This window comes from Danio aesculapii, chromosome 5 (assembly GCF_903798145.1).
Source record: "Danio aesculapii chromosome 5, fDanAes4.1, whole genome shotgun sequence".
Taxonomy (NCBI): Eukaryota; Metazoa; Chordata; class Actinopteri; order Cypriniformes; family Danionidae; genus Danio; species Danio aesculapii.
This window is the reverse complement of record NC_079439.1, coordinates 26,111,441-26,136,950: the sequence shown is the minus strand read 5'-3', so window position 1 is coordinate 26,136,950 and position 25,510 is coordinate 26,111,441. Positions and strand designations below refer to the sequence as shown.

The 25,510-nt window shown below is 37.2% G+C and overlaps 1 protein-coding gene across 1 annotated transcript in view; it reads left to right on the top strand.

Annotated features, from left to right (window-relative positions):
- ap1b1 (adaptor related protein complex 1 subunit beta 1) overlaps positions 1-24,922 on the top strand; it is a 54,369-nt gene extending 29,447 nt beyond the window's left edge. Inside the window, exons 18-22 of the mRNA XM_056457750.1 lie at positions 800-929; positions 5,410-5,494; positions 7,275-7,361; positions 10,699-10,853; positions 23,404-24,922. Coding sequence (XP_056313725.1) covers positions 800-929; positions 5,410-5,494; positions 7,275-7,361; positions 10,699-10,853; positions 23,404-23,478 — 532 coding nt within the window. The 3' untranslated portion in view covers positions 23,479-24,922. The remainder of the gene's footprint in view (positions 1-799; positions 930-5,409; positions 5,495-7,274; positions 7,362-10,698; positions 10,854-23,403) is intronic.
- The last annotated feature ends 588 nt before the right edge of the window (positions 24,923-25,510 follow it).

Here is a 25,510-nt window from a genome sequence, read left to right as displayed (position 1 = left end):
CATAGATGAATCGCAGACACTCAAGATATTTGCAATGCTAAATATGTTGGCGATTAAAATTGTGCCATGTGAAATGTGTTATGGTTGAAAATAACATCGTCGGTTACCTACAGCCAATGAGAGAGCAGAATCTACTAGTATGGGTATCTGCAGGCCAGTGGAAGGTTGGGGGGAAAAGTTAAAAGAACTTCTTTTCGGTCTATTTGGACCCAAGAAATAGAGAAAAAAGTAGTGGAAATTTGGCAGGAGCACCCATGTGTGTTTGACGTGTCACCTGAGCAATACCACAACCAAAAAAGGTAAAGGAGAAATTATTTCATTCAAAAGTCAGGTGAGCAAAATAAGTGCATTTTCTACCACACTAAAGCTTCTTTCTCATTATGTAGTTAATGAAAAAATATATATACTATGTGACCTGGCGTTGCATCCATGTCATTTCTCGCGTGTGTTTGGTTGTGAGAGGTAGTTTGTGGACCAAGACAAAGTTGTTAGTGATTCTTCATATTGTAAAGTCATGCAGTGTGAGACCCCCTGTCACCAATCCATCTTGCAGTATAAACAGTGTAAACACAGCAGCTACGGAACGCTACCCGAGATAGTCATGCAGCGTGAAAACAACTGTGACACGGCTACTCTGAAAATCATGCAGTATGAACTCGGTATACCTTATTGACTTAATTTGGTTACACATTTGTTCGTTTCGGAAACATTGCTTTTGGGTACATTTTGACTATAGGTATTTTGGCAAGACATGTGTTTCCGTCACTATTCTTAACTGTGTTTTTGTTTCTTTCTGTAGTTTTGGTTTGGCCCCTGCTGGCCCTTTGCAGGTTCTGACTCCTCTGACTCCGAATCAGACAATTGATGTCAGTCTGCCTCTCGGCACAACTGGCCCCGTCATGAAAATGGAACCACTCAACAATCTCCAGGTGACGTTTCCACTGCATTTCTGCTGCATCATACTTCATGCACCATATGAAACCAGTGCTTCTCTGATACGCATTTCAGCACACAATGCACTAAAACAAGCCCCCGGGGAGCGTTATTACCAGATGCTGCAGCCCAAAAAAGCCACTCCAGAAAGAGACAGTTATGTGTGGGTGCTTACAGAGGAGAGCAGCTGAGATGTAGTAAAAAAAATCATCATTAGTGGCTCCCCTTTGCTTCTCCCTCTCTGCAATTGTATTTGTTTCTGCCTTTCTCCTCCTATCATTTCATCCATGTCCATTTCTGTCCTCTATCGATCCAGCATGTAGGTCTGCAACAGCACAGCAATGGGTCTGATTTCGCTGTAGCTTATTATCTCCCTCAATGGAGTAATTCACATTTCTCTCTAGCGAGCGCATTAGGGATTAACCCACAAAGCAAACAGAGTAAATGAAGGCACATGCATTGTGGAACACAGAGTCTTTAATTAGTAGTAATTAAAACACAAGCAGAACATGGCGTTGAGGATATGGGAACTGTTTTGATTGGATGAAGCAAATGCCAATATGTAGGTTGGAGAGTTTTAACTGCTGAAAAAGAATCAGAGAATGTAGCGTTTTAATCTTGAGATTTAATCTGAAGATTTTATAGGGTGCCTTTTTCAGATTGAAGGCACGTATTGAGCTTTCCTGGAGGGAGATCATGTCGGAGTTCACATGTAAGATTAGCATCAAATGGTTATTCATGAATGTGTCTCTTTCACTTTCCGCTCTATGCTAGTCATTGAAGTCATCAGTAGGGGTTTTAGTGGCTGGGAGAGCTGTGATGATTATGGGATTTGTCACACAATTTTTTAGATATCTCCATTTTTGCAGGCCTGATGTAACAATAATATTTCTGGAGCTCAGGCGGCTCACCGCTTCAGCACGTGGATTTTGATCTGGATGTGCTTTGGCTTACAATGCGTTTCCAATCTTTGCAGGCGCGGATTACAGCAGCTGATAGTTCCAGTGCTAAGAGAGCCTTGTGGCTTTATTAATTTCACACGTGGCTGCCGATAATAGATCAGTTATTCACTTCGATGGCATCACAGAAAGTGAATCCATGTCACTCATACAGTAAATGAAAGATGTTTTTTTTTTCCCTGCAGCTTGACTCACTGTCATCAAGGCCAATAAAACTGTAGATACATTTGATAAGAAAGAAACAGATTCTAATATATATTTTCTTTGGTTCTGGTAGTTACACAGGGTGTCTGCGAGGTCTCAAAGTCTTACATAAAAAAAAAAACGCATTTTTAGGCCTTAAAAAGTCTTAAATTCACAGAAATATTGTGTTGTAGGTCTTAAAACATTTTAAACAGGTCTTAATTTTAAAAGTTGTCAAAGTAAAGTTAGCCAATCGCCAAACAACCCACCCAATCACCAAAAAAACAAGTAGTTTTTTATTTGCAGAGAATTGTTTATTTCACAACAGCTGTTAAACATTTTACAGCAAATTCTCTTCATTAAATCCCCTAATAAAGAAAAGAAAACTAAAAACAATTACACAATTCTTCATGATAATAACAGATATATCCCTTTACATAATCTTTTATTTGTTCAAAAACTATTTACGGAAGTGTGAGTGGACATAATATTTATGAAAAGGCATGAAACTTAAGGTTTTATTAATTGAAAAAAGTGTATACAACTAGAGTTTTCTTGTTTTGACACATTAAAACATGTGGTTAAGAAATAATTACAATTGTTTTTTTCCAATTCCATTGGTCCAACCGGGACATTACAAAAAATCTTCAGTGTTTAGCCCCGTATAAGTCTAAAATCTCATTCATAATGGTCTTAAAAGGGTCCTAAAAAGTCTTAAATTTGACTTGATGAAACCTGCAGGAACCCTGTTGTAGATAATTGAATAATTGAATATAATTAAATATAACTAAAATATAAAAATAATTAACAGTTAAATTTAGGGATGCTCCGAACAGGATGTTTGCAGCCGATACCGAATACCAATTCCTTGTCATGCCAATACCATATACTGATTCTGATGCCTCAAGCTTTATAATGCATAAAGCACATTTGCACTCCAAGTATGATATTAAGTAGAGATCTTGCCTTACCTAAGAGAATAAATTAATTAAATGTAATTCCTTAAAAACCTCTCTTATAACCATTTAGTGTGGACATGATCCAAATAAATTGGTAAGAAAAAGCAATTTGGAGACATTTCAAATGATGGAAGAATTCAACATGTCTCAATGACGTTTGAAGTGTATATGTGATGAATAAGTTAAAATGCACACCTCTAAATCCAATGCTTGTTTACTAATAGGAAATAGGTCCATAAACTACTGTTTATTATAATGATACAATTTATTACAAAGTTATATTATTAAATATTCAAGTAAAAAAAATCCCTGATATTTCCAGCCAGGTTTGAATGAACTTGCAATATTGTTGAAAACAATTGTTTAAACTCGTAAACAAACAAATGTGATCGGTTCGTAAAGTCTGCCAAATTAGCGAGTACTGATCAAGTCATGAAATGTGATTATCGGCAGATACCGATCTCTGCCCGATCAATTGGAGCATCCCTAATTATATTTAATAAACATTTGATTTGGGGCGTTATGGTGGCACAGTGGGTAGCACAATCGCCACACAGCAAGAAGGTTGCTGGTTTGAGCCCCAGCTGTGTCAGTTGGCATTTCTGTGTGAAGTTTGCATGTTCTCCCTGTGTTGGCGTGGGTTTCCTCCGGGTGCTCCGGTTTCCCCCACAGTCCAAAAGACATACGCTATAAGTGAATTGATTAAGTTAAATTGGCCGTTGTGTATATGTGTGAAAGAGTGTGTATGGGTGTTTCCCAGTGTTGTGTTGCAGCTGGAAGGGCATCTGCTGCGTAAAATAATGCTGGATAGGTTGGCGGTTCATTCCGCTGTGGTGACCCCTGATTAATAAAGGGACTAAACCGAAAAGAAAATGAATGAAGTGTTTGATTTGGCATTATTTTGTCAGGTGGTTCTAGTTTTTAACTGCAGTTATACAAGTGATGGAAGAATAAAGTTGGCATGTGCAGCTCAGAGCGGTTTGGCTGGATGAATTATTCAGAGGCAGCAGTGTAGCAGGTCTGGATGTCTATGCGGGACTGTCTGTCCCTCTCCGGGTCTGTGTAGCCTGTATTCTGATGGATGCTGCGCACCTGCTGTCAGCTTTAACAAAGCTCCCCTGGGTGCCATTCAATCCCTCATGCTCTCAAAAGATTTACAGCCATAATTAGATGAAAATGTTTTTGTTTTTCAGTTGCAAACCTATTGCTTCACAAAGTGTAAATGTTTAAAATTAAAAGTAATGATTGGATTTATTTTTTATTTTTTTTCTAGCTTTTTATATACATTGCTGAGTTTTAAAATTCATGATCATCACATACAGATAATATTATAAATTACATAGAGCTATCTACAAAACAAAAAAAGAGATCACTTCATTTACATTTTCTCAGCTTGTTAAGAATTTATTAGGTATGGATTTGGGTAAAATTGAGTTCTCATGGGTTACTATTTACAATTAGTTTTTTTTAAACGAATATTTATTATTTGTTTTATTTTATTATTTTATGTTTTTTTTTAATTGTTTTATTTATTTAATTTTTTGTTTATATTATTTTATTATACTACATTTATTTTTATTTATAATTTTTTTGTCTTTATTTTATATTTATTTATTTTATTTTATTATTTTATATTTATTTTATTTATTTTTTATTTTATTTTTTTATTTTATTCATTTACTTTTTTATCTAAAGATAATAGTATTACATCGTCTAAAATAATAAATGTCTTAAAAGGGTGCGCTTATTTTATGAAATATTTTTTTAAATTATGAAAAGTCATCAGTGGATCATCGAATATAAAACAAAAAAATGCATTATACTTCAGTACATAACTACAAACTACAAACCCAAAGATTCTGAAAGACCCCTAATTTTTTTCACTGCTGTTTATTTATTAAAGCAGGTGTTTTTTTTTTTTTTTGAGTCTGATCACCCAGGACAGAAACACTCGCTCTGCTTTCTCCAGCTGTCAGTAAACATCTTCAATCCTCTTAGTCAGGCTCTGCCTCTGAGGCTTTCGTGCATGTTTGAAGTTCACATATTGGCGTGCAAACGTGAACTCCACACGCAGGACCTGAACCCAACCCTTGCAAAGCCACAGAGGGACTTAAACAAAAGAATGGAGTGAGAGAGAAGCAAATGTCAAAGAAAGGCATGATCAAAGGACCATCTATCTCTCTTCTGTTGGTGTGTGTGTGTGTGTGCCATTCTTTCAAAGCACTGAAGAAAAAGACGGCTATTTATTTTGTCAAAAATTATGGACGAAACCTGCCTGCCCTTAACAGGGTTTGAGTGCCTTGTCCACAACCTCAGTGTGTCTTAAATCACACTCGTAATGTGTTTTTTTCTCTCTCTTTTTGTCGGCATTGCAGGTAGCTGTGAAGAATAACATTGACGTGTTCTACTTCAGCTGCCAGTATCCTCTTAGCCTGCTCTTTGTAGAGGACGGAAAGATGGGTGAGTTTATGTGTGTGTGCTTTTAATCGCTGCCTGCGTCCTTTCACACGTAAGCAGCGGTGACTGTGACGTCAGTCCTTTTGATAATTGTTTTTGTGTGCATGTCTGTGAGTTATGTGCATCTGAGTGTGAGCAGATCTGTGACCAAATAAGCATGTGCACAAAAGGACGTTCATGTGTATCCTGGGAAGTGTGTGAGAGAGTGCTTACAGCTTTCCTCAGGAGTCTTTTAAATGGAGTTTAGTATCTCCAGGGTGTCATACAGATGCACATTGGCTGTGTCTGAAAAAATACTGGCTTTCTAGGCAGAATATAAAGATGGAAAGGCACACTCCAATCAGATTCAGATGAACTATATGGGCATCTGGGCACGTTTCAAGTGGGGCACTGTGCAGGGTTGGAAAATGTTACATCCATATGGGTGCTTTATCCTGTTTTCTACCTAGGTTTGAGCAATATTTTAGATTTGTACATTAAAATTATTCTTAATTAGATTTTTATTATTATTATTATTTATTCTATCAAAAAAAGCACAGTGCTGATTAAAAATATTTGTAGTCATTGCAATTAGACGCATTGGCAATAAGCTAAACAATATTTGATGATGGTGATGGTAGACATAATTTTGGCTTTTAACAAAACAAGTTCTTGCATTGACAAGCACAGGAAGCAGGCAGTGAAAAGGGAAATAAATGCAAAAACTGCTACAGAATGTTGGATGTGTTTTATTATGTCACCCCAATATGTTAATTATGTATATGATAATTTATGTATTCCTTATCCAAAGAGCACGGACGCATATTAATTACATTAATTACCCCTGAAGCACTGTCACTGTTTGCTGTTTATCTGACACAGCCAGAGATTGAGGCGCACACTAACAGGCACGTGGGAATGGTGGGCAGGGAGAACTAGCATTAAAGGCAACAAAAACAGCTACATGGTGTTCAGAGCAGACAATCCAATATTCTGAAAGGTGTAATAAATAATCTGATGGGTGTTTTGAGCTGAAACTTTAGACACAAAAGAATTGTGTTAAATATGGAAAAAGTGGTTAAATAGGTGCCCTTTAAAAGACTTTATTAACATGGCTATTTGGTCAATCAGGCTACCCTGATGAAGGCAAGTGTTTGCTGAAACACATGGGTGCAGTTCGAATGGAATAGTCATGTTAATAAAGGCTTTTTATATAATTTTTTTTTTGTGCTTTTTTTTGAGTGCTTCAGATTTTTAATTTTGCTGCTATAATTTTTGTTTTTACAAGACATCTATTGTTAATAATAGCCAATTGATGGTACTTTCGGATACACTTTAGTCATTGTGAGCTGACCTCTAAAACTGAATTGCCTACATTTGGTTAAAAATAATTAGTTTATTACTCATTTACGTCATATTTTATGCACTTTGTTTCGGTGAATTTGTTTAAATTTTATATATTTAATCCATTGACCACTGCATGTGTAATACAACAGAACTTTCATTCACAAGATGGTTTTGAAAGAAAATAATTATTTTGGAGTAAATAAATTTTTCATGTTACCTGTTATTTCTGTTTGCACCAAGAAACAAGTATAAATTTGCTTGGAATCTCTAATCCCCAATATATTTGGTTGTACGTCTTTAGACATGACATTGTAGTCTAAAACAGAAACGTCTGCCTGGCAGCAAAATGGCAACCTTCAATTCCAGACAAAGCCAAACTATTCTTGTCTTCTCATTCTCCTCATTTTTCACGGGCGTCCTCTCACATGAACTGCTTTTGTGTCCTTCTGCACTTCAGAACGTCAAGTGTTTCTGGCCACCTGGAAGGACATCCCAAATGACAACGAGGCACAGTTCCAAATCAAAGACGTACACCTCAACTCAGGTAATGGGAATAAATGGTGTGCATGAATGCGTTAGGAAAGGGAGGTTAAAGTGAATGGAGACAGGAAATGAAAGGAATAAGAAAAGAAAGGGTGGTAAAAAGAGCTCTACCCTTATCGGTGCTTGGTGTTATATTCACAGTCACACACACATCTTTTAAAATGAACACACTGTCCTGTTGCTGTCTCTGAAGAGCCGCGCTGATCCGATGGCATGTCTGGGTGTAATTAACTCAAGGAAGGTTTTTAAGAAACGATCCACTTCCGCAGGATTGTTTGCATAAAATAATTGTGAATAACACAGACATGAACATGCGCACACACACACTCTCAGTGATATTGCTAATGAATGCACAGTGGGTGTCTTCGGTGCTCTTTTTAAATCCCTCTCCTTTTTTTACACTCCATGTGGGTTGGTATTAAATATATTAGAATTTGCTGGCCCACAGAAAAATGTTTTTTGTTATATCAGGATTTGAGTTTGCATTTTAGGTGGAATTTAATTCAAGAATGTCTGAGTGGGTCGCAAATTAAAACACTAAACAACATAACTTTATTTTCTGTACCTCGATAGTTGTAAGCAAACATGAACAAAGTACCAGATCAGGGACTAAACCGAAGGAAAATGAATAATACATTTGTTCATTGCGGAGTTGAAAATGAAAATTCTTTCATCATTTACTCACCCTTGACTTGTTCCAAACCAGTTTGAGTTTATTTATTTTTAGTTCTGTTGAACACAAATGAGGATTTATTGAATAATGTTGAAATCCTGTAACCATTTACCTTCCTGTCTACGCTACAGAGCACTGTGCACCAGAACAGCCCGGCACAGGAAACAGTTTCTTCCCTCAGGCATTCCATCTCATGAACACTTGATGATAATAATTGTGAAACAAACATCACTACTTTTTATACACATATACACTCATTTAGCAACATACTTCACATGCCAATTTGCACATAACAGCTGCACATATAACGTTGTATATAGTAATATACCTGTACATACTCTTGTCAGTCTGTATATTTGCTTTCAATACCTCAATTTTTAAAATATATTTATTATCTTATAATATTATTTTTTGTCTGTCTCTGTAATTCTGTCACAAAAACAAATTCCTCGTATGTGTGAGCATACCTGGCAATAAAGCTCTTTCTGATTCTGATTTACATCAGTAGTATTTGATTTTTCGACAATAGAGGTCAGTGGTTACCGGTTTCCAACATTTTTCAAAATACCGCCTTTTGTGTTCAGCAAAACAAATAAAGCTCAAATTAGTTTGGAATGAGTCAGTTTAAGCAAAAATGCTTTAATTTGGTCAAAAGTGACAGTGATGACATTTTTGTGTTTTTATTGCAGATTTTGAGCAGCAAAATTGTCTTCATCATTTATAATAAGATAATAAAATGTAATAAATGTTTCTAGCACGCCAGTTAAGCTGCTGAACATTCAACTTTGCCATGACCGGAGTAATAGCATACAATATATTTAGTTATTTATTAAATGGATATAATAAAGGCAACATATTACCAAGAAAACTATTTTAAGTTGCAATAATATTGCAAGGGGTGACACGGTGACGCAGTGTGTAGCACGTTCGCCTCATAGCAAGAAGGTTGTTGGTTCCAACCTCATCTGGGTCAGTTGGCATTTCTGTGTGGAGTTTGCATGTTCTCCCTGTGTTTGCGTGGGTTTCCTCCAGGTGCTCCGGTTTCCCCCACAAGTCCAAAGACTAAAAATTGACCGTAGTGTATGTGTGTGACTGAGTGTGTATGGATGTTTCCCAGTGACGGGTTGCAGCCGGAAAGGCATCCGCTGTGTAAAACATATGCTGGATAAGTTGGTGGTTCATTCCGCTGTGGCGATCCCAGATTAATAAAGGGTCTAAGCTGAAAATAAAATGAATAATATTGCAGTTTGAGCTGAGCTTTTGATTAAACGCAGCCTTGGTAATGTTTGACACATGTAGTTTTAAATAAATGTCTGATTCACTCAATAGCTATGTTTCCAACTCTTTTAGCTAGATGAGCCATTCTTAGCATTTCTTTAGCTGCATAAAACTTGACAAATTAGGATGTTTACTTGCAGGATCTCTCAAATGTTTTTACAAGACCTAGAATCCTGTTTTAGACTATATCATAGGCTTATTCTGTTCAGTTGATATCAGTTCTAATACACAATAAATAATTGGAAAAAGGAAATATTGACTTAAAGCGAAGTTTATTTATTTTATTTTGAGGGGATAGTGGGAAAACAGGAAAACTAAAAATGTAATTTGTCCTTTGTTGTATTGTATACTACTATGTATGGTCTTGTTAAACACCAATAAAAAATAATAAATTAAGTTAAAATTAATTAAAAAAAAATTGCTGTTTCCATCCAAAGATACGAATGAAATTTATGCGCAAAACTGGAATATCGCATTCAAGTAGTGCGAATAAAGCAGCATTTCCATTCAATGAGTCAAAGAGAACAAATCTTCACTTGCTGATTAACTGGTGCCAAATATCAAGAGTGAAAACTGAATTTCCTGCGGTAGGAGGAGCTGCGTCAATGTATTCTTTATTTAATGAATGACTTAAGATGTCTCAGAAGACAATGCCGACACGCAATGAACACATGGTGGCGTTTAAAGGCATCAGACACGTAGCACAGATGCTCCTGACAGTTCTAGAGGTCATTAATAATATAATAACACTTATACTGAAATGGTTAAATGTTTTAGAATGAGCAAAACAACATTTCAGATGTTTTACAATGCGTTCAGCCTGCTGGTCTATCCATTCACACACATTTTACCCATCACATGATCTCTTACAACAAAATCACATGACTTTTTTAATGCGCATACTAGAATTTGTTCAGTAAAAGGGTATCCATTGAAGTCTATGTGCATCTTTTCTTATCGAATAAAACGTTTATCCTACTCGGGTATGCTTATACGTTTATGCGCATTTTCAAAATTGATGCGCATCTTGGCTTTTCCATGAATTTCCATGCGTCTCTAAGATGTGCATTAAAATAGATGGATGGAAACATACCAAATGAAGTCAAAATAAATACTTAAGTTCTATAAAATAAGGCAATCTCCACATGAGATCTCTTTCTTTCAGAGAGAAATTAAAATATAAAGCTTGAACAGCAAGGTTGAGAAATGTACATTCATCTGGGTGAACTATTCTTTTAAATCAGACTAATTACTGACTTGTTCATATGACGACGTGCGAGTAAAAATACACATTAGCAGCAGAGTTGCCATAGAGACTCTCTCAGGTTTCGTTTGTTTTCAGAAAATCTGTGCATTTTGTTAATGAGTAACTTCTCTCTCCTCACAGATGCAGCCAGCAACAAGCTGCAGGGCAGTAATATCTTCACCATAGCCAAGAGGACAGTGGATGCCCAAGACATGCTCTACCAGTCCATCAAACTCACCAATGGCATCTGGGTGCTGGCAGAAATGCGTGTGCTAACTGGCAACCCCAACTATACGGTAAATAGAAACAAAGAGAGGTAGAGGACTTTAAAGTGGCTTTTAAAAGGATGTGAAGAGACTAGCAAAGTACCACTCCAACACACACGCACACACACAGATCGATAAATACAAGAGGATATGCTGGAGAGAGAGTGTTTCACAAAACGACCTCCTTGTTACTTCCTAATGAATCATATGGGTGAAAGATCTGTGTGTTGGTGTGCACTCTTGAGAGAAGACGACAATCAGAGGAGAACGGACTGCTGGGAAGATCAAACGCTGTCTTAAAATCTAGCAAGCTGCATGCCTTTAATGGCTTTTTTTTGTCCAGAAATGCTGTGTAGTCAGTCTGAATGCTGTAGCTTAGTGACTAAAACATTGTGTTCGGTGAATCCTGGGTGGGCGAAGGAAAGAAGTGAAGACTGTCAGGAAAAACATGTCAATCCTCTCTTTGGTTTGAGGGATTTGTCCCTATCACTCAGAGAGTATGTTTCTTCTCTCTCATGTTCATCTCCCACATGAATCATGCCTCAAGCATAGTTGTAAGAAAGCAGGTCTCCTTCAGATCTCCAGTGTAGCTAGAATTGTGTGCAACAGCAGCGTTTATTCCCAGTAGTGGGATATACAGTTGAAGTCAGAATTAATAACCCCCCTTTGAATTTTTTTCTTTTTAATTATTTCCCAAATGATGTTTAACAGAGAAAGGAAAAAAGAAAGTCTTATTTGTTTTATTTTGGCTAGAATAAAAGCAGTTTTAAATTTTTGAACCATTTTAAGGTCAAAATTATTAGCCCCTTTAAGCTATTTTTTTTTCAACTGTCTACAGAACAAACCATCGTTATACAATAACTTGCCTAATTACCCTATCCTGCCTAGTTAACCTAATTAACCTAGTTAAGCCTTTAGATGTCACTTTAAGCTGTATAGAAGCTGTATAAAAATATCTAGTCAAATATTATTTACTGTCATCATGGCAAAGATAAAATAAATCAGTTATTAGAAATGAGTTATTAAAACTATTGTGTTTAGAAATGTGTTGAAAAAAATCTTCTCACCGTTACACAGAAATTGGGGGGGAAAAAATAAACAGGGGGGCTTATAATTCAGGGGGGCAAATAATTCTGACTTCAACTGTACATCCACCTGAAAGCGTTTAATTATTTATATCATAGGCATTTTTAAAAAAAAATCTTCAGATTTAATCGGTATAATTACACTGGTACATTTTTAAATGATTTTTCTTTTAAGCAGAATAGGCACAAATGGTATTTGAAGAGTTTTGCTATGATTTAGGTATGTTTCATAAACTATAATCTAATATAAAGGCATCTAAATCCCATGGTCACTCTTTACAGTGAGGTTTTGTTAGTTAATGTATTTACTAACATGAACCAAGATTGTACAATACTTTTAGAGCATTTATTAATCATAAATCAACATTTACTAATGCATTATTAAAATCCAAATTTATGCTTGTTAATATCAATGCACTGAGTTAACATGTAAAAAATGCTGGGTTTAACACAACAATTTGTGTTGAGACAACATGAAGAAATTAAGTTAACCTATTAGATTTTACAAATGTAAGTTGGTTGAACATAAAACAATTAAGTTTTTAAGAAAAAAACTCAAGAATTATGTTTTAGCTCATTTTAAATTAGTAACAAACAGCAAACATCATTTTTTGAGTGTGTGTTCATGTTAGTAATTACATTAAAGGGGTGGTCCACTATTTTATCATATATTAAACTTTAGTTGATGTGGAATGTAGCTGTGTGAACATAAACAACATCTCTGAATGAAATACGCTCAAAGTTCAATCCAAAGAGAGACATTGGCTCTTACAGAGTTAGCTTAGCAAACGAAGTTTGGGGACTACAAAAAAATACACCAGGCTAGAGAGATCACAAACGCTTCAAGTTACGTGTATTCACCGTGTGCATATACCCCACACAGCAAAGCGGTGTGGCCAGAGATGCTGTAAAGTTATACCAGAGAAAGCTAAAATGTCGTCCAATTGCTGCTATTTCCACTGAGCTTCTTCTGTTTCTGTATTTGGGCTTCCAAAGGATACGACACAAAAAGAAAAGTGCTTACAGATTAATTTTAATTATGTTCTAGAGAATTATAAAAAATATATAGCTAAACTCTTTAAAAAATGAGCAGTTCCAACCAAAATAGACAAAGCTGTAGATTGTGAGCCACAACCTGTAAGTATTTTTATTTGTTAAAATTGATCTATTACGTGCATTGTGTCTAGCATTAACGGTATGTTGTAGCGTGGCTGTAAACAAGGATGTAAACAACGGGAAATGCTGTTTGGCACTGTTAACAATTTAGCTACAAGTTCATATTTATCCATCAAACACCCACAATCTTCACCAGAGCTGCAGTGTCTCTCTATGCAGACGCTTTCCCTGCGTTCTACATCTCAAGTAACAAACTTGTAAAAGATATGTGAACGTTTCATATCACTTACACATGCTTATTCCAAATATATATGAAAGACACTTGTCAGATGTTATTTTAGAGAGCAGGTGTGATGTTCGGCTGTGTCCTCTTAGTTTTCTGTCTGATTCAGACTCAAACTGATATGGCTAACAGCTGCTCTGACTGACCTTGTTTACACAGCGAAATAGCGTCTGCTCATTACTCTTTTTCCGGTGAATTGGAGCCGATCCGTGAATCACAGAACATTGTTAGCTGACCAATTAGAGCCCCTTAAGGGCGGCCCTTTTGGAGGAACTAGGAAACATGACAGTCATTCTTATGTTAGCAGAGTAGCTGTATATAATCAAAGTAAGATATATGAAAAAATAACGTGATTTTTTTTTTTTACAAATGAAGCATGAGAACACATTGCTCTGCATCTTATAAACGCAACCAAACCTTAAAAATACTCTCTGGACCACCCCTTTAACGAACGCACATACATTACGTTACATTAATGAATGTGGTGTTTGCTTTCCTGTTTGATTTAATTATGTGTCCCCTGTGTTTTTGCTCATCTCTCCACTCACCTTTGATGACATCACAATGCAGGAAATGGAGGTTGGGTGTTTTTTTTGTTTGTTTGTTTGTTTGTTTTTACATCACAAAAAATCTTTTTTACTTGAGCTAAACACTAAATATCTCGGACGCCTTGCTGCTTTCACATGAGCATGATTCTTTCTTTTACTTCCAACTTTCAGCAGTGCAACAGTAAATTTGACTTTACAAATATACAGACATGCTGCTGTGCTTCAGTAGAGTCTGTATATCACACTGACATGACTAGGCCTGTCGATAGAAGTACTATAGGGAATTATCCTGCACTTTTGTTTTTTTTGGTCAAATCACTTTTCGTTCATTCATTTTCTTTCAGCTTAGTCACTTATTTATCAGGGGTTGCCACAGCGGAATGAACCGCCAACTATTCCAGCATATGTTTTCAGCAGCAACCCAGTATTGAGAAACACCAATACACTCCCACATTCACACATGCACTCATGCTCTACAGTCAATTTAGTTCATCTAATTCATTTATAGCACATGCTTTTGGACTGTGGGGGAAACTGGAGGACACGAACACAAGGGGAACATGCAAACTTCTGACAGTAATGCCAACCGGTCCAGACGGGACTCGAACCAGCAACCTTCTTGCTGTGAGGTGACAGTGTTAACAAACTGAGCCACCGTGCCACCCTCAAACCAGTTTTATTAAAGACTAAGATTCAAAAGGGATCTGCATTTTACATATATTGTTTACATATTAAGAAAACAAAGAAAGCAACAGCCACAAAAAATATACCCTCATCACAAACCATCCCTTGATAAAATGATGAAGAAAATATTAACATAGAAAAGGATGCCAGATTTGCTCAAACTGCTTAAGTTTTCCATTGAAACAGTACCCAAGAATTTTAAAACGTAAAGCCATAGTTTATATGTTGGAGTGTCTTATTTTTCTTCCAAAACAATAGTAAAAACCTCCTGGCTTTTTTAAAGCTGTATGCAAGCAATTTGTCTACTGAAAAATGAATGCCTTTCTTCAGAAAATACCAGATTTAAAAGTATTGGCTCCAGCTGTAATTGTACCAAAATATACAAAAATTCATTCCAATAACTTTGTATCTTGGAGCAAAAAATTAAACCATGACAAATGTAATTCGGTAGATACATATCTGAAAATTTTGTGTAATGTTTTATTTTGAATAATGTGGTCCAATGATTTTAAACTGAATAAGACTTACTCTAGACTTACAGTGCAATTTATACATTTTAGCTTTTTGATATATTATTATCGTTATATAATCAGTGACATAAAATCTTAAAATGAAAGTAATATAATTATTATCTGTTATTTATGGGAAAATATAATCATTAGCGCACCAAAATAAAAACAAAACAAACATGACGTCTTGTTCCAGCAGCTGGTTTGAATATTGACAGTATGAGGAAATGTGCAGAAATAGTCACATTTCTACATTTCGCAGGTTGTGTCCTCAGAATTGTTTTCACATTTAATTCCAGGAATAATCAAATTGAATAGCCTTCATCAAAGGACTCGTTCTTCAACAGAAGCCCATCCACTCACGGCATGCGCTTTTAATGTGCACTAGACTCGGTCTCCTTTACACACATCAGCCTTTCCTGCAGCGCTTTTAAGCAGCAGCACTCCACCGCTTCTGCAAAGAAATGATATTTTATCTGAGATATGGGCTGCCAGTCTGAATTAAATGTGACGAGATAAGAGGATGATACATTAAAAAAAAAAAAACAGTTACTCCTGTCGCTGCATGCAAAAACATATAGCAAGACCATTCATTTCTTGTCTAGATTTTATTTTAGTTGCTTATTTTAATAATTAATTGAATATAGAAGACAAACATTTTAATGAATCTTCAACTTTTAAATAATTTTAAGTCTAAAAATTGCACTTAAACTGAAATATGCACAGATTTCTGTTGGAAAATTACTGATATAAAACACACCTTTATGGGTCTGCAAATCTTCCATTCTAACAGCCGCCTTAAGGGATAGAAGTGTTCCTCACAGCTCAGACACATGCTCCATGAATCATGGTTGTTTTGTTCCTGCCTGTTGTCGCACACAAGCAATATTTTCTGAACGCCCTGAAAAACGGCTATATTGTGAACCATAGTGATATACTGTACTTTCCAAATATCCATCAATGTTTCTGTTGGCTATAAAGCTGTACAATTTGTCACCGTTCATCATCCCTATGGCAACTAAGCATCCAATGGCACAGCCCGTTTCTCCTTTACACACTGCGAGCATCTAATGGCAGGAATCTGTTGAAGCATTTCTCCACAGCCCTCCATGCAGCACCCTGCTGCTTCCACTCTTCTTGTCATCCCACCATCTCATCTGTTTTCATTTGCGCTTTCATTACATTCTTCCCCATTGTCGCAGCCTGCTGCCAAATCTCCAAGTCTTCAAGTCACACCATCTACTCTTCCTGCTCTCTGTGGTTCATGCCCACCACCCACCTGTGCAGTATCTCAGCTTCTTTCTTTCTTTTTTTTTTTTTCCTCTCTCACTTTCTCTCAAGTCAAATTATAGAACAATGCAACTGTTAATGAAACGCCTCTGCATACAGGAAGCTGATGCCACAAAGCAAGTCAGCAGTGTCATCACTGTATCTGTGTTTGTGCCCACTACATTCTGCGTGAAACCAAGACAAAATCCTCCACGTCTGACAGAACTAATGGGAGTTTGAAATGGGATTTGATTGATAAGGACATGCCCACTCATTCATTCTCAGCGTATTCCTTCCTTCTGCTGATGCTTTTGGCTGTTTATAGCATGATTGTGAGATAATAATAATAATAATAATAATTCCTCACATTTATAGAGCGCTTTTCTAGATACTCAAAGCGCTTTACACATTCAATTCAATTCAATTCACCTTTATTTGTATAGCGCTTATACAATGTAGATTGTGTCAAAGCAGCTTCACATAAAAGGTCACAGTAAATAGGAACAGTGTAGTTCAGTTTGTAGTGTTTAAGTTCAGTTCAGTTTAGCTCAGTTCAGTGTGGTTTAATAATCACTACTGAGAGTCCAAATACTGAAGAGCAAATCCAACGATGCGCAGCTCTACAGATCCCGAACCATGCAAGCCAGTGGTGACAGCAGAGAGGGAAAAAAAACTTCACTAATTGGCGAAAGTGAAGAAAAAAAACCTTGAGAGAAACCAGGCTCAGTTGGGCACGATCATTTTAATTTCTCCGCTGGCCAAACATCTTGTGCAGAGCTGTAGTCTCAGTGGCGGAGGCTGGAAGCTGGCCTCAGGGAAGACTCGTCTGTCTCTGGAGCGTCACAGGAATCAGTCTCATGTTCTCCACTCTTCCATGACCATCACAGTAGCTGCTCAGGATTCGGCCAGGTCCAGGATATAAAAAACCTTGGGATCATCTCGTCGTTGGTCTTGGATCGAATCAGTGACTCTGCATAGTCTGAGGGCCTCGGGAAGAGTATCCCCAGGTGGAAATGGAGAATAAAGAAAATAATTAGCGTAGCTGATGTTCACAGTGTATATCAACAAGATGCATAACCTGTGTGGAAGCCCCCTAAGTGGTGCACTAAGTGTATGCTTTACTGAACAGATAGGTCTTTAATCTAGTTTTGAATTGGGAGAGTGTGTCTGAGCCTCGGACGTTATCAGGAAGGCTATTCCAGAGTTTAGGAGCTATAAATGAGAAGGCTCGACCTCCTTTACTCGACTTTGCTATTCTAGGTACTACCAGAAGCCCTGTGCTTTGAGACCTTAAAGAGCAAGTTGGATTGTAGCGAGACAGAAGATTGGTTAGATAAACAGGAGCTAGATTATTTAAAGCTTTATATGTAAGAAGCAATATTTTAAATTCAATACGAAACTTAACAGGCAGCCAGTGTAAGGAGGATAAAATTGGGGTGATGTGATCAAATTTTCTAGACCTGGTAAGAACTCTGGCAGCTGCATTTTGTACTAATTGAAGTTTGTTAATAGAGGATGCTGGGCAGCCAGCAAACAGTGCATTACAGTAGTCCAGCCTAGAAGTCATAAAAGCATGGACTAGCTTTTCTGCATCTGAGATGGATAGCATACTTCGGGGAATCTCCTCATCCAGCACCAGTGTGCAGCATCCACCTGGATGACGCGAAGACGGCTCTATTGTGCCAGACCGCACATCACACTCAAGCTAATTGGTGGAGAGGAGACAGAGTGATGAAGCCAATTATGGTATGGCGATGGTTTGGCGGCCTTGATGGACAGAGGCCAGTGGCCAAATTTAGCCAAGATGCTGAGGTTAAACCCCTACTCTTTTTCAAAGGACATCCTGGGATTTTTAACGACCACAGGGAATCAGGATCTCAGTTTTACATCTCATCCAAAACACTGCGCTCACTGAGCAGTAAAGAGTCCCCATCAATACACTAAGGTGTTAGGACCCACAGAGACCGCAGGTTGAGTGCCCTCTGTTGGCCTTACTAACACCACTTCCCCACCACTTTCCACTTTCCCATGTGGTCCCCTATCCAGAAACTGGAGACCATGTGAGAGTTGCAGAGAGCTAGCTGCTAGGTAGCGAATGATCTATAATTAGCTTTTTCAAATTTTATTGGTAATACTTTGAGGAACACTCCATTAAAAAAAAATAATTTGTTTCACAAATCTCCTGGATGTAAACAATTGAGTTTTACCATTCTTGAAGCTTTTCAGGCAATTTCCTGTTCGGAAGATTGATATTTTCTAGGCTGATTTTGGTTAGGAACTATACTCTCGTTCTGACTTGATGATCAAGGAACTTCGTTGCTGTACTATGACTGAAGTAGGTGCAACATATTATCAAAGATTCTAGAGTACACAAGACATGTCATTCGTATAGTTTTGAATGGGGAAAAGTGTAATGATCAATATGGTGGATGAAGCTTCGCCTACTAGTACAGCAGCTAACCATCGATCACTTTTGACTGACGTTTCTCCAGGGGAGAAGTTCGGACCAGACGTATGCTTTTTACAACATGTTTTGTGGTCAACAAACACACTGGAATCTCAGCGAATACTTGCTTCACAGACATAAGAAATATATTCACATAAAGCTTGAAATCTGTACTTTTAAATGAACCAAGTGCACTTGAAAACAAGTTTTTTGGTATCTGTATGAAACGATCGCGAGGTATAGTCTGTCCTGTAAAACGCACATCACGTGACAGCAACTACTCAAACCCCCACAAACTTGTAAACGAAGAGTCGCTTTCTGGAGGAGTCTTGCCATCAAGACAGAGTTGTGGATTACTTTAGAAGACCAGCGTGATCAAAGCATTATCCAGAGGATGAAATTGTGCAACACTGCCATAAATGAGGTTGTTGTGATCTTGTTCCTTTCGAGTGCTCACGCGCGTTAGCTTTTGCCTTTCGGCGTTAGCCCATTTAGTTTGATTCAAACGGTTAGAAATAAAACTTATAAGATGGTTGTTGTTTAATTCTATTGGGGATTCCAAATTTGTAATGTAATCGTAAGCTTGTCAAACTGTTTTTGAGAATTTGATGTTTCCCCATTTAGAAAGAATGCCCGAGCATACTGCCTGAGAGGCATTTCAAAGATGGCCACCGAGCAGGGTCGGTTCGTCCGTAGAGGTGACTTAGGCGACCGCCTATGTCTGACAGTCTTTTGCCTAGAACGGTAGTTTAGCTTGCTCCGACCCTGTCGCCGAGTGAAGCAACTTGCCTTAAAGGGACTTTGATTTCGATTTTGATGAGTGCTGTTAGCTTGCTGGCACTGCGTGATATCATTGTGACGCTGCAGCCATGGTATGGCAGCAAAGTTTCTTTATCCAGAATGAGAATATAGTTCCTAGCCATATCAGCCTAGGATATAGGAACTTTTCATTTTCCGTCATTCTTAGTACATAGTGTAACTACAGAACGAGCATTAAATAGGAAAACTTATCAAAACTTTTTGTTCATTTTTGACTAAGATATGCTAATGGTCTAATCCCTTACTATAATAATTTAAGAATCTCTAGATCTGTGATTCCACCAGACCTAGAGATTGGCTGAATGGGTTCAGAAAGGGTGAAACTCAGCTGTTTGGCTATAGGGGAGTTGTAAAATGAGAAAAAACTGGTGTGTATAAGAATTGGAACTACAGTTTTCACTATTAACTTGCTTTTTAACATATATTGGCTGTTTATTGTGCTTACTGTACAGTGTATATTATGCCATTTATTAATTATGCATAATCATATTCTACATCCTTAATCCTACCCAATACCTAAACCTAACAATTACCTTACTAAATATTAATAAATTAAGAGTTTGATGTGAAAGTCATATTTAATGTTTGTTAATAGCGAGAGCTTAAAGTTTGACTATTTTATTAAATTAACTGTCATTTTTTATGGTGATGCAACAAAATGAAAATTGTGCAAAGAAAACGTTATTAATATCAGACCTTTTTATTTTTAATGAGTTTTAATTAAACAGACATTAAAATACTGATTAAAAATATTTAATCAATTAATTATATTTTTTACAACAATTAATATACAAATGGTAGAAAAACAAATATACCATCTATTCTTATTAGCTTTGCTTCTGTTGTATTATAAAGCATTTTATTTTACTTGAACTGTTTAGTGTTTGTTTGGAGCTATCAGAACCTGTCACATCATGCTGAGTGGACACTGTATTAGTAGTCTCAAACATAGTGTGCAGCACTGATTTCTTTCTATTCACTAGTGGAAAATTCACAATTGCCAAAGCCCATTGGAAAGCTGCAGGGCGATCTCACTAAAACCCAGAGAGAACTCCTGGATTCAGGAAGGATAAATTGTGCCATTGATCTCTCCCTCACGCTCATCTCTTTCCCTTTCTCACATGCAGTGTCCTCTTGCGCTGTAGCCACTGGCTTTCTGATTATCCTCTGTAGGATTGGTCTGCGAGATGCCTCGGGTTCACTTGACAAAGAGGAAGCAGGTGTTGCATTAGATGGAGGTCTCCACTGACATTGACCTCTCCAAGCACAGTTGCTTCTCTGACATTAGTCTGCATTTGTTTGTCTGATACTCTGTGCGTGCCAAATGCAATCCTTTTAGGAGGACCAGCTTTTTAAGCAGTTCTCACAAAGTAAACACAGCTTACTTACAAATTGCTGCAGGTGTTTGCTGCAGAAACATTCGAAAGTGTTCACAATGTTTTTGACACTCACAAAGGCAGAATTTATAGAGTTTTACCCCAATTTAAATGCCTATTTTTTAGGTAATTTATTGTAATGACAAATCTGAATTATCAACAGACGTTACTGCAATTTTCAGTGTCACCTGATCCTTCAGAAGTCATTATACTGTTCTGAATTGGTGCTGATTTTAATGTTTAATATTTCTGTTGAAACAGTCGTACATTTTCATGATTATTTGAATAATAAAACGTTTTAGTTGAGAAGAACAGCATTTATTGTTACAGATTTTTAGAGTAATTTCAAGTACCCTTTGAATTGTAATAAATATTTCACCCAATTATTTCTTTTATCTTTCAGACCCCACACAATTTAATGTTAACACTTAAAGGAACACACTTTTTTTACAACTCTCAGAAGTTTGAATCCATTTTTTAATCCATTAAGTCTCTCTCTCTCTCTCTCTCTCTCTCTCTCTCTCTCTCTCTCTCTCTCTCTCTCTCTCTCTCTCTCTCTCTCTCTCTCTCTCTCTCTCTCTCTCTCTCTCTCTCTCTCTCTCTCTCTCTCTCTCTCTCTCTCTCTCTCTCTCTCTCTCTCTCTCTCTCTCTCTCTCTCTCTCTCTCTCTCTCTCTCTCTCTCTCTCTCTCTCTCTCTCTCTCTCTCTCTCTCTCTCTCTCTCTCTCTCTCTCTCTCTCTCTCTCTCTCTCTCTCTCTCTCTCTCTCTCAGATTACACCATTAGCATATTGTTCAAAAATGACCGGTTTTGATAATTTTCCTATTTAAAACTTGATTCTTTAGTCGTAACATTGTGTACTAAGACTGACGAAAAAGTGAAAAGTTGCTATTTTTAGGCTGATATGTTTAGGAACTACACTCATACTGCAACGATATTATGCAGTGCCTGAAAATTGCTTAACTTGCTTGTATGTTTACACATCTGGGTAATATTTTCAGGTGCTGTATAAAATCATTGTGCTTGCTGCTGTAGAAAATAGCAACTTTTTGTTTTCTGTTGGCTTTATTACATGATTTAACTTCAGGAGAGTGAACTCTTTGGTATTTTTTTGAGTGGGATGGTAATGGTCTATCCAGTGGTTCTAAAACTGGTACGTGTACCACTAGTGCACAGGCTTCCTTTTTGTGGTTCGCGGAGGAATTGATGAATAATTAAAAAAAAAAATGAACATACTTCTAATCCTTTTTTCACTAGATAGCGAACAATGAATGGCTCCTGTACTAGTAGATGGGGCTTTATTCACCATATTGACAGTTACACTTCTCCCCATTCAAAAAGATATGAGTGACCTTTCTTGTGTATTCTAGAATCTTTGGCTAAGCTAAAAGTGTTCCTGCCAGACCCAGAGATCAGCTGAAAATATTTAAATATTCAATGTTACAGACCACACACTTTTGAATAATAGTGAACTTAGTTATTATAGACCATTTTGAGGGATGTAAACAAAAACAATGGTCCCAACGTATTTCCTGCTTTACATTTTTAATTTCTTTAGCTACTGAGAATCCAAAAAGAGCCACATATTGATAAATAATGTTGTGATGGCTGTTTTAACATTAATTTGATGATTGAATCATCTCTTGTTACAATTATGAAATAGTTTGATAACAAGCAGGAAATGTTCATGGGCCAATGACATGACCACATTGAAATGGTCTATATCAGGGATCACCAAACTTGTTCCTGGAGGGCCGGTGTCCTGCAGATTTTAGCTCCAACCCTAATCAAACACACCTGAACAATCAAGGTCTTACTAGGTATACTTGAAACACCCAGGCAGGTGTGTTGAGGCAAGTTGGAGCTAAACCTTACAGGGCACCGGACCTCCAGGAACGAGATTGGTGACCCCTTGACCACCAGCTATGCATATTTTTCATGTCTCCTTAACCAAACACACCTGATTCAGATCATTAGCAGAGACTGAAAGACGTGCGTGACATACAAAGGAGACATCCAGAACATGCAGTGTTGGTGGTCATCCAGCAACACGGTTGAGAAACACTGCTTTAGAACACAAGACTAACGCTCAAGATCACGCTCACCTTTGCTGCAGCTTATAATAAGAGCAAAAATTGGACGTGTTAGCTGTAAAGTCAGAGCTTGTTGTGGTCTTCTACGTGACAGCGTTTGTAACTTCGTTTTGTGGTTGCGCTTGGCGCAGTCAAATAGGTTTATATTACATTATAGGTTTGGCAGGTTTTCAGCATTGGTTTACTAGATTCTCGCACCTTTTTCTTCACCTTGAAATGTCTCAACTTTCCTACTGTGGCATGAGCTCAAATCTTCACATCTTAACATTTCTATGAAATGTAAATCAACGTTTGATACAGTATATGCTAACATATCTTTGATTTATTCTAATCTCTGTCTTGTTTCTGTCCTCAGCTGTCGATAAAGTGCAGAGCGCCAGAGGTCTCTCAGTTTGTGTACCAGTGCTATGAGTTGGTGCTGAAGAACTGAAGTATGGGGGAAACCAGGAGGATCTCCCAGAAGTTCTTTGGGTGACTGAAACCCAAAACTCGATTGGACCAGAGGAAGACCCCCCCCACTGTCTTGCTTTCCCTCAGACTGTGCTTTCACAGCATTGACTGAATCCCAAGGAATTTTTCCTCATTATTTTTGTCCATTCCAAACAGCGTTCTTTATCCGCTCATCTTTCCATTCTCATGATATCTAAAATGCAACACGAATGATAAAAATATCAACTTTATTCCACAGATGTTCTTCTCAGCAAATCTCATTGCCTGTACTGTATGATTGCTTTCCCGTGTGTTCGAGTAATTGTTTTTTTCACCACTCATTATGGGCAAACGTGCGGAAGATCTCGCTTTTTAAACCATCCAGTGGCAGGAAGGGTTTGTTTACCACAGTTGAGAGAAACCTTTCAACACTGCTGTTTTTAATTTAGTTTTCGTCATCAGCATTTTTGCGTGAACGTTCGAAGTTCAAGTCTTGATTTATATCTTTTCTTCAGTTTTAGTAATGCTCATGTCTTTCCTCGATAATTTTGGTCTTTCCATCATTTCTTTGAAGGGAATGCTGCGTGTTTATGCAGAAGCACTACACCATTGCTGAGTCTAACTTGTCTTTGCATTCAGAATCTCTATATTTGGTTAGGACTAAGATTGCAGTCATGTTTGGTTATTACAGTTTATTTTTATTTTGGGGGTTATTTTTAGTCACTACTGTGTGTCGTGTGCGGTGTACCAGTTTTGTGTGTGTGTGTGTGAGTGAGTTGGAGGTGTAACATTCTGCATGTTCTGTTCCCTCTTATGGCAATCTTCCCTGTCCTCCGTCAGTCTGTTTGTGTACACATGCCCACATATCCTGGAGGTTGTTGATTTAGTGTCTGCGCTTTTTGTTGCAAGCAAGATAAACTGCTCAATCTGTGAGGGAGACTACTCGGCTGTTCAGATTAATTTGCAGAAAGTGATGGTTATGGTTGGAATATCTCAGATCACGCTGAAGATGATGCGTTTAAAGTCTCATACTTGGCAAAACAACTTGCTCCACCATTCCTAATGGGACTTATGATGGGAGTTATGGCTAAACCTTTAAGAACGTGTCATTTTTGTTTTGTTTAGTTTTTTTAACATGTTTGCAATCAGGACAGACTATCTCTCTCAAGATAAAACAAAAAAACACCAGACTAAATACTGCTGAACTGACACACAAAATGCTCTATGCGCTTAAATATTTTCAAGTAATATTGATGATTGTTTTTCTTTTAATTATAGTTTGGTGTTTGATTCTGTTTGTGTGTGTGTGTGTGTTATGTTCTATGGGCTTAGTCATGAGGGTGACTAAAAGGAGCTGTCCAGCAAAAAAAGTTGCTTTACATTTTATTCCGTTCTGTCATGAATGCATCATCTGTTAATGAAATTAAAAAAGTATATTACCCATATATTCAAGTGTAATTTTTTAGGCCTTATTCTGAGTTTGAAGAAAAACAGTAAGCATGGCCCGTTTTGAATCTCTTTAAAGGAATAGTTAGTCCAAAAAATGTGTATTTCCTCACCATTTTTTTTTTGCAAATAATTTTAAACATTTATGAATTTATTTCTTCTGTTGAACATAATACAAGATTTTCTGAAGAATCTTAGAAACCAGCAGCCATTAGCCCCTTTCACACAGCAATACCGGTAAATATCCAAAATGACTTGACTGGTAAATTCAAAAAACACTGTCACACATGCAAGGATGTTCGGGAATTTTTCCGGAAAAGACTGTTCACACATTCATTCCAAAATACCAATAAGTTCTGACATTATTATTAAAATTTTATTTAAAGCTTTAGCATTCATGCAGCTGCTTCTGTCCCAGATGTACATTTATTTGTGTGCTAGCACTCTCCTGTGCACTCCTTCACGTGCACAAGTGTCACGCAGCTGAATGCAAGGCTTGCAGATGAACTCACAGTTGTTTATCATAAGCATCTTAGCAATAATTTTTCCCACAGTTGACATTAATAACGAACATACCTGTAGAAACG